Raw genomic sequence first — 10,461 nt, forward strand, 5'->3', positions numbered from 1 at the left:
TTGCAAATTCTATACCAAGCGTCTTTTAGATTTTCTCCATCCCTTTGCTTAAAATTTAGAATTTCATTCTCGGGAGACAACGGAGAAGATAGAGGGCTCGCCATAACGACAAGAAAACGGAAAAGAGGCGAACGGAAAAGAGAGGGAGGATAGAGAGAGAGAGAGGGCGAATAAAATGGCAAGGGTGAAGTGGGGGGGGGGACGAGAGGCAAATGGCAAATAATGTAATGCGGGAGATAAGGGTTTGTGATGGGTACTTGGTATGTTGACTTTTACGTAGACCTCCCCAGCAACGGTGCCAGAAATGGCTCGTTGTCGGGATTCGGACTTGACTTGCGCGAACCTCCCCAACAACGGCGCCAGAAATCCTTCTTGCTACCTCTTGAACACTTGCGTTGGTTTTCCCTTAAATAGGAAAGGGTGATGCAGCAGAGTAGCATAAGTATTTCCCTCTGTTTTTAAGGACCAAGGTATCAATCCAGTAGGAGGATACGCGCGAGTCCCTCGCACCTACACAAAACAAATAAATCCTCGCAACCAACATGATAAGGGGTTGTCAATCCCTACACGGTCACTTACGAGAGTGAGATCTGATAGATATGATAAGATAATATTTTTGGTATTTTTATGATAAAGATGCAAAGTACAATAAAAGCAATGAAAATAACTAAGTATTGGAAGATTAATATGATGAAGATAGACTCGGGGGCCATAGGTTTCACTAGTGGCTTCTCTCAAGAGCATAAGTATTTTACGGTGGGTGAACAAATTACTGTTGAGCAATTGACATAATTGAGCATAGTTATGAAAATATCTAGGTATGATCATGTATATAGGCATCACGTCCAAGACAAGTAGACCGACTCCTGCGTGCATCTACTACTATTACTCCACACATCGACCGCTATCCAACATGCATCTAGAGTATTAAGTTCAAGAGAATAGAGTAACGCTTTAAGCAAGATGCCATGATATAGAGGGATAAATTCATGCAATATGATAAAAAAACTCATCTTGTTATCCTCGATGGCAACAATACAATACGTGCCTTGCTGCCCCTACTGTCACTGGGAAAGGACACCGCAAGATTAAACCCAAAGTTAAGCACTTCTCCCATTGCAAGAAAGATCAATCTAGTAGGCCAAACCAAACTGATAATTCGAAGAGACTTGCAACCAATCATACATAAAAGAATTCAGAGAAGATTCAAATATTGTTCATAGATAAACTTGATCATAAACCCACAATCCATCGGTCTCAACAAACACACCGCAAAAGAAGATTACATTGAATAGATCTCCACAAGAGAGGGGGAGAACTTTGTATTGAGATCCAAAAAGAGAGAAGAAGCCATCTAGCTAATAACTATGGACCCGAAGGTCTGAGGTAAACTACTCACAATTCATCGGAGAGGCTATGGTGTTGATGTAGAAGCCCTCCGTGATCGATGCCCCCTCCGGCGGAGCTTCGGAACAGGCCCCGAGATGGGATCTCGTGGATACAGAAAGTTACGGCGGTGGAATTAGGGTTTTGGCTCCGTCTCTGATCGTTTGGGGGTACGTAGGTATATATAGGAGGAAGGAGTGCGTCGGTGGAGCAACAGGGGGCCCACGAGGGTGGAGGGCGCGCCTGGGGGATAGGCGCGCCCCCTACCTCGTGGCTTCCCTGTTGGTGGCTTGACGTAGGGTCCAAGTCCCCTGGATCTTGTTCGTTCCAAAAATCACGTTTCCGAAGGTTTCATTCTGTTTGGACTCCGTTTGATATTCCTTTTCTTCGAAACCCTAAAATAGGCAAAAATCAATAATTTTGGGCTGGGCCTCCGGTCAGTAGGTTAGTCCCAAAAATAATATAAAAGTGTATAATAAAGCCCAATAATGTCCAAAACAGAAGATAATATAGCATGGAGCAATCAAAAATTATAGATATGTTGGAGACGTATCAGACTACAAGTTGCAGGTGGAGTCATATCGAGTCTTTGGAGTAGCAGCGGTACTCATGGGATAAACTCAAGTCCACTATACATGTAAGTTTGACGCATTGACAAATTCAGGATGGTGAAGAATATTCGCCAAGGTGGAGTTTGTTAGAGTTGTGTCGAATATGGTGTATAAGGTAGGTTACAATTGGACTTGTAGTAGTATTGTGTTTAGATAGGATATGGAGTCGTGTCCTAAAGGACACTTGTATCCTAGGACTCTCATATATAGCGAGGATAGACACACGATGTAACATATTCCAACATAATAGTACCGGAACACAGGGAAAGCCGGCGGCATGTGCTGGCGTCCAGGGCGACCGGGTGCGGTATTGTAGCGATGTCATGGGGAGGAGCGCCCATAGTCAGGCCCCGGGGATGTATCCATATCGGTGAACCTCGTTAACAAATCTCGGTGATGTGCTCGTGTGATTGCTTGGTCCTCGGATGATCAACAGTATGCCTCGGATTTATTCTAACACATGACAAATTAATGACTAATTGACGACAAATTAAAATTAGTTCACGGATCGTTTCGCAGACTTGTTCTCCATTGTGATAGAACCTAGGATCTCCGTCGAGGCCGTCCTTATTGATTTAGGGCGCATCGCGTTTCGGCGGCCATTTGGGCCCCCGAACGTCCTTGCTTGGCAGGAGCTCCTCGACTGCATCGCACTGCACGAACCTGAGTTGGCGCAAGCTAGCGACCAAATCTCCTGGCGCCTGGAAACTTCCGGTAGGTTCTCCACAAAATCCCTCTATCAGGTCATCGCGGCCTCGCCGGGCCCGGAGCCGCTCGCGGTGATTTGGTCCATCAAACTGCCTCTAAAGATTAGAATCTTCCTTTGGCAATGGATCCGCGGTCGGGTCCCATCTGGTATTGAAGTGCTCAAGCGAAACTGTCCGGGTGATGGAATGTTCCCATTGTGTGGGACGAAGGAAGATTCAAACCACATCTTCTTCTCCTGCATATCGGCGCCATTCCTTTGGAGCTACCTCCGGGAAACTATGGGCGCACGACACATGGTGCAACAATAACTTCCCCGACCTATTCTCGGAGGCCCAGGCCCCACCTCCAAACACCCGTCACATTAGGTGGCTCACGATTGGAGTACTTGCTTGGATGCTCTGGACGACCTGCAACAAGCCTGTGATCCAACATGTACCACTTTGACGTGCTACTGACGCGGTGTTTAAACTATGTGGCTAGTTGCAGCTTTGGCGACCGCTTAGTCGCCCTCAGGACCGAGACACCATCAACATCATCATTGCAGATCTCCGCGCGATCGCTCTCCGATGGGCGCCGCCGCTTCCTCCGCCACCTCCCGAGCCGGATTAGCTTCTCTTCCGCTTGTGTTACTAGTGCTTTGTGGCTGCCTTTGCTTTGTTTTTTGGGCTTGTTGAGTTGTGCCCTCAGCACAACCTTCTTGTACTTTGTGTTGTGCTACTTGGTGCACGTGTATGCGTGTGGGCGGTGTGAACATTGTTGGACCTTGTGGCTTGGTGGTTTGCATTATTTATAAAGCGGGGCGAAAGTTTTTTTCGTATAGGTCAAAGTATATAGAACAATCAATGACCGGCAACCATACTCCCTCTCTGGCTTGGTGCAGCCATGAAGCAAGGTCTGCAAGGAGATAAAGCCGGGTTATAAGGATTGGTTGCAATTTTATCTAACCTCCTCTCTTGATTAGCAAGTTTATACTTGTTATAATCTTTCCTTCATTACGTCCAATATGTATTGGTCCAAGTCATAGTCATATTCACTTACCATATGCAAAAGTTTGAACACCAGTCCAAATAAATTTCCAAAAGAAGATCCAAATCAAAATTCAACCAAGAGCCACATGAATGAAATTCAAAGAAACGGAAGATGCAAAAAAATTGGGGTGTTACATTTGTACAATTAAGTGACCATACATTTTGTAGTATTCAATATATATTTGAACATTTTATTTATGTGTTCTTTCTATTCCCACGTTTTAGAAATCCCATGAATAAAGAAAAAAAAGGTAGCAGCCCAAGGCCAAAGAACGAAGTAGATGCCAGAGCAGAGCGGATGGCTGGTACAATATACTGTACACGTAGCCGAAAAACTTGTCATTGATGTCCGAAGGTAAATACAGTTGTAACACCCACGATGCGGCTATATGTCCCACGTGTCGGAGCACGACTTAGAGGCATAACCGCATAGTAGACATGTCGCAAGAGGGGTAATCTTTACACATCTCATGTACTGAATAAGAAAGGGATAAGGAGTTGGCTTACAATCGCCACTTCACACAATACATAAATATAGCATTACATCATCCAGAATACAATCAAGGTTCGACTATGGAACCAACATAAATAAAGACAACGCCAAATGCATAGATCCCCGATCGCCCCAACTGGGCTCCTCTACTAATCGTCCGGAAAGGAAACATAGTAACGTTCAGAATCATCTTCGAACTCCCACTTGAGTTCGGTCGCGTCCCCTGCACTGGCATCATCGGCACCTGCATCTAGTTTTGGAAGTAATCTGTGAGTCACGGAGACTCAGCAATCTCACACCCTCGCGATCAAGACTATTTAAGCTTATGGGTAGGAAAAGGTAGTGAGGTGGAGCTGCAGCAAGCACTAGCATATATGGTGGCTAACTTACGCAAATGAGAGCAAGAAGAGAAGCAAAGCATGGTCGAGAAGCTATAAAGATCAAGAAGTGATCCTGAAACTAATTACGTTCAAGCATGACACGAGACCGTGTTCTCTTCCCAGATTCCGCCGAAAAGAGACCATCACGGCTGCACACGCGGTTGATTCATTTTAATTAAGTTAAGTTTCAAGTTCTGTACAACCGGACATTAACAAATTCCCATCTGCCCATAACCGCGGGCACGGCTTTCGAAAGTTCAAAACCCTGCAGGGGTGTCCCAACTTAGCCCATCACAAGCTTTCATGGTCAACGAAGGATATTCCTTCTCCCAGGACGACCCGATCAGACTCGGAATCCTGACCACAAGACATTTCGACAATGGTAAAATAAGACCAGCAAAGCCGGCCGATGTGCCGACAAATCCCGATAGGAGTCGCACGTATCTCATTCTCAGGGCACACCGAATAGGTCAAGCTACGAGTAAAACCAACCCTCGAGTTGCCCCGAGGTGGCCCCGCAGGCTGCCCGTTTCGGACCAACACTCAGAGGAGCACTGGCCCGGGGGGGTTTAAAATAAAGATGACCCTTGAGTCCGCGGAACCCAAGGGAAAAGGCTTAGGTGGAAAATGGTAAAACCAAGATTGGGCCTTGCTGGAGGAGTTTTATTCAAGGCGAACTGTCAAGGGGTTCCCATTATAACCCAACCGCGTAAGGAACGCAAAATCAAGAAACATAACACTGGTATGACGGAAACTAGGGCAGCAAGAGTGGAACAAAACACCAGGCATAAGGCTGAGCCTTCCACCCTTTACCAAGTATATAGATGCATTAAAGTAAACAAGATATAATAATGATATCCAACAATAATCACGTTCCAACAAGGAACAAACTCCATCATCACCTACAACTAGCAACGCTATAAGAGGGGCTGAGCAAAGCGGTAACATAGCCATACAATGGTTTGCTAGGACAAGGTGGGTTAGAGGTTTGACATGGCAATATGAGAGGCATGATATAGCAGGTGGTAGGTATCGCGGCATAGCAAAAGAGCGAGCAACTAGCAAGCAAACATAGAAGTGATTTCGAGGGTATGGTCATCTTGCCTGCAAAGTTCTCCGAGTTGACGTAAGCTTGATCCTCGTAAGCGTACTCAACGGGTTCATCAATCATGAACTCGTCTCCCGGCTCTACCCAAGGCAAGAACACAAGCAAAGGAAACCACAATCAACCACGGTGCAATGCGCAAGCAACATGATGCAAAACATGGCATGATATGCGGGATGTGATATGCAATGCATATGCGTGCTTCGGAAGGGAAAGATTGGACCAGGCATCAACTTGGCAAACCAAGTGCGCCGCTGGAAATATAAGTTGATTTCGGTCGAAATCGATATAAAAATCACCGGAATCGGATGCACGGTTTGTAAATGGCAAGCAAAACAAGAATGACACAATTCTGCGATTAACAGCACGATGTCATCTAAAATGCAACAAGAAACTAAGCTACTGCACTCTAACATAGCAACAAAGCACATGGCAGTAATCTACTCAAGATGCTTGACAAAAGATGAACACTGAGCTACGGCTAAATCACATAAGAACAGGTTCAAACAAGCATGACAAAAGTGCAAAAGATATCAGCTTCACAGACTTAGTGAAAATACTAACATGTCAGGAATTTATACGAGGAAACAGTGTTTAGAGCAAGATAACAACATGCTACAGGAACAGATCATAGGAAACAAAGGCATGGAATGAATCTACTCAAAGCATAGAACAAAAGTCCCTTAATGACCATAAGCCAAAAGGGCACAGAAAATATGATGGCACCCATGTAAACATAGCAAGTTTCGTCAACAGATTCAGACTTAGCAGAAAACTGGACATGGCATAAACAGAATTATGAATGCCTCTTTGCGAGCTCGATTCACTCACCAAAAGGCATTGCATGACAATATAAGCATAGCAATAGTAAGAAGACATGTTCGTGAAGCTAAACATGGCAAGAAAAATCTCATAACATGCATGGATCAACTACAACAACCTTGGCAAAATTGATTAACACGTAAACAACCTGCCAGGAACATTTTATAGCAAACGTAGAGCAAGATTGAGTCATACTAGGGCACTCCATAAATGCAAACATGGGCATGGATGGATAGAGCATGACCATATGTCCAAATCATCCTTACTGAACATACTCAAAAGAAGCATGGATCTCATTGTAGCAACATGAACACATGGCATAAAAATAACTGCATGGAAATGACTTAGTGAAATTCTAAGTCCCTGAAATCAGCAATATCACGAGAGCTACTTTGCATGCTTGTGCTAGTCACCACATTATGACAAAAATACATGGCATACACCCCTGTAAAGATGGCATGGCATAGCCCAAAACACATGTAGAGCTCATTCCCATATGCAGCACACACCAATTGTAGCAAAAATGACAAAAGCTCATAATCTGCTACGTAACAGGAACTAACATTTTCTAGCACTCTTGCATCAACAATTTGGGCATCAAGATGGACTCAAACAAGCAGGTCACAATGGAACACAATGAAGATCACATCCAGATGAACATTTTGATATATTATGCACGCAAAACGGATCTACGGATGCGGAGTTATGGCATGATGAACAGAGCTAAAATATATAGCAGAAAATGACTTGGTAGAATTTCGAAGTCAACCCTAGGGTTTTCCAGATCTGGATCTGGGGCTTCGACACGGACTTCGAGGTTGACCGGAGAAGGAGTTCGCTGGAGTTCCTCGCGGTGGCCGGAGACGAAGGCGTCGATGGAGCTTGCCGGAGACGAGGGCAGGCGCGGTCTCTGGTGCTCGCCGGCGAGGGCGGCGCCGTGATGGCGCGGTCGGCGGCTGGAGTCACGGTGGGGCGGCGGCGGGCGCCGCGGAGGAGCAGGGCGGCGGGGACGAGCTCTCGGGCGCGCGGGGACGACTCGGAAGGTGGTGGCGCACGCGGCCCGGGTCGGGAGGGCCGGCGATGGGCCCGAGCGGGCCTGGCGGCGGGGCGGAGGCCAGGGATAGGTGGCACGCCCCTGTTGGCTGCGCGGCGGAGGTGGACGTGTCCGGCACCGGCGGACACGTCCGGCGACGAAGAGGGAGCGGGGCTAGGGTTAGACTGCGCGAATATCCGGGAGGGGCACATATTTAAAGGTAGAGGGAGGTAGGAGAGTCTAAATGAAGTGCGGTTTTCGGCCACGCGATCGTGATCGAATGGCCGAGAGGATGGAGGGGGCTTGGATGGGTTTTGGGCCACTTTGGAGGGGTGTTGGGCTGCAACACACATGAGGCATTTACGGTTCCCCGGTTAACCGTTGGAGTATCAAACGGATTACAAATGGCACGAAACTTGACAGGCGGTCTACCAGTGGTGTACCAAGACCGCTTGGCAAATCTCGGTCCATTTCAAGAATGTTTAACACCCGCACACGAAGAGACAAAAGGGGACGCCGGAGGACGTAGGAGTGTCGGAATGCAAAACGGACAACGGGGGAAATGCTCGGATGCATGAGACAAACACGTATGCAAATGAGATGCACAAAATGCAAAATGAAGACAAAATCCAACTACAAGAAAATTTTATAACTTAGAGCCGATAATGGCAAGAGTTGGAGTACAAATATGATAAGTTACATCCGAGATATTACAACAGTATAATAGATAGGTCTACGCATGCTTCGCGAAGCACATTGTACTGACGTCAAATGCTGCCATGGCGATCACTGCCATATCTCCAACTCTAGCTTCAATGGCCTAAAGATATAGAAAGTCTGCCGTATCTCCAACTCTAGCTTCGGTGGCCTAAAGATATGCAAAATCAGAGTTGTAGATGTGCTATATATATGTGATATATCCCTCCATCCTGAGGTAGCATAGAGCGACCGCAGCCCAGACTTAGCACATCGATGGCCATGGGGATCAAGAACACTCTCCAATGCGTTGTGTTCCTGATGGCGCTCATCATGACCCACCTGATACCGCCTGCCGATGCTGATGCAGGCAGCCCAAAAGTCGTCATGGCTAGCTCGGGCGCTGGTTCAAGCTTCCGACTGGTAGCCCACCATGACTATGCACTGCGCGACGACGGCTTCCTCCAAGTCCAGAGCCGGCTGGACGACCTTCTTCCATCGGAGGCGAACGTCAACACCCTCCGCCCACCTATGGCCTCACCAATCGATATGGCTTTCAGCGTGGTCGTTGGCTTGGGCTCGGGCAAAGGCCGGCACGACTACAACCTCAAGCTCGACGCCTCGGGTAGCCTGGTGTGGCTGCAGTGCAAGCCCTGCAATCCGAAGCAGCCACAGCGCGGCCCCCTGTTCGACCCCAAGGCCTCGTCCACCTTCCAGCAGGTCGCCGGCACGAGCCAGATCTGCCACCCGCCGTACCCCATGGAGCCCGCAGGGCAGCAGTGCTCCTTCCACCTGTCCGGCGAGCACGGCATGTCGGTGCACGGCTTCGTGGCCTTGGAGAACCTCACCATGGGGCCAGAGTCCATGAAGGAGTTGGTCTTCGGGTGCGCGCACTCGACGGAACACTTCAACAGCCAGCGCACCTTCGCGGGCGTCGCGGCCATGGGTAAGATGCCCACCTCGCTCGTCATGCAGGTCGCGGCGCGCGGGCAGACGCAGTTCTCGTACTGCCTCTTCTCCGGCGGGGCTAGCCGGCATGGCTTCCTCCGGTTCGGCGCCGACGTGCCTCGCCGGCCGGGCCTCCGAACAACCAAGATCCTCCCGGCGCTGGACGCGCACGAGTCGCAGTACTACGTGAGCCTAGTGGGCATCAGCCTGGACGCGAAGAGGCTGACGGGGGTCAGGCCGGAGATGTTCGCCCGGCGGCACGGCGGGCAGGGCGGGTGCGTGATTGACCCCGGCACGCCGCTGACGGTGCTGGTCCGGGAGGCGTACCGCGTCGTGGAGGAGGCCGTGTGGAGCGACCTGCGGCGGAACAGGGCGGAGCGCATGCAGCGACAGGGCTACGGGCTGTGCGTCCGCAAGACCGTCGAGATCAAGCGGCACCTCCAGTCGCTGTCCTTCCATTTCGCAGAGGAGACGGCGAGGCTGGTCGTCAAGCCGGAGCAGCTGTTCACGGTGGTGGAGAGCAAGCTCCACGGGGCCGCCCTGTGCCTTGCCATGATCCCGGGCGAGCGGACGGTCATCGGGGCACTGCAGCAGGTGGACACAAGGTTTGTGTATGACCTCAAAGACGCCAAGCTGTCCTTTGTGTCAGAGCCGTGCTCTCAGGACACCGCCGGTGTGGAATCAACTGAATGAACCAGCCGCCATGGGCGTAGCTGTAGGGTGGCCAGGGTGGTCCATGGACCACCCTGGAATTTGGCCCATTAGTTTAGTACTTCTTAAAAAAAGAAACATACCCAAGCCCAAATCAGGTCTTAGCCCATGTACGCGTGTATGTACGCTGATCGTTCCCAACTCCCCGTCGTCTCCTTTTCCTCTGATGATCTGGTCTCTAGAAGTCTGAAATACTGAAACCTAGCACCATTGCCCAGCGCAAGGCCGGCACTCCGGCAGGGCACAGGCTGACCGCGACAGACAGGCGGCCGGCGAAGGATGCGCGTCCCGGCGGCCGACGAAGGAAGCGCGCACGCACACAGGTACAGCCCTGTGCAGTGCGCACTAGTTGTTTTCTTTTTTACTTCAATTTAGAGTAAGATTTTTGTTCTTGTCTAATTCAACGCACAATTTCCTTTTGCTATGAAGATTTGAACAATTTGTTGAGAGTGCAAGCTTTAAAGTTTTTTGCAATTGATAATTTGTCAATTAAACTGATTGAATCATTAGGGCTTTGTTCCAACTGAGTTAATGTATTTT

General features: G+C 48.9%; 1 protein-coding gene across 1 annotated transcript; it reads left to right on the forward strand.

Moving 5' to 3' along the window:
• Positions 1–8,544: 8,544 nt before the first annotated feature.
• On the forward strand, positions 8,545–10,019 carry LOC119289080 (aspartyl protease family protein 2-like). The gene is made up of 2 exons (XM_037568503.1): positions 8,545–8,664; positions 9,358–10,019. The coding sequence occupies exons 1-2, from the start codon at positions 8,545–8,547 to the stop codon at positions 9,901–9,903; spliced, it is 666 nt and encodes a 221-aa protein (XP_037424400.1). The 3' UTR covers positions 9,904–10,019.
• Positions 10,020–10,461: the final 442 nt, after the last annotated feature.

The sequence above is a fragment of the Triticum dicoccoides genome, chromosome 4A, assembly GCF_002162155.2.
Source record: "Triticum dicoccoides isolate Atlit2015 ecotype Zavitan chromosome 4A, WEW_v2.0, whole genome shotgun sequence".
Taxonomy (NCBI): Eukaryota; Viridiplantae; Streptophyta; class Magnoliopsida; order Poales; family Poaceae; genus Triticum; species Triticum dicoccoides.

Bases quoted from the DNA above. Each gene is read 5' to 3' on its own strand.
- LOC119289080 (XM_037568503.1), top strand. From the start codon at position 8,545: ATGGGGATCAAGAACACTCTCCAATGCGTTGTGTTCCTGATGGCGCTC. The intron at 8,665-9,357 runs GCTGGTTCAAGC...CGAACAACCAAG, and splicing joins TCGTCATGGCTAGCTCGGGC to ATCCTCCCGGCGCTGGACGC.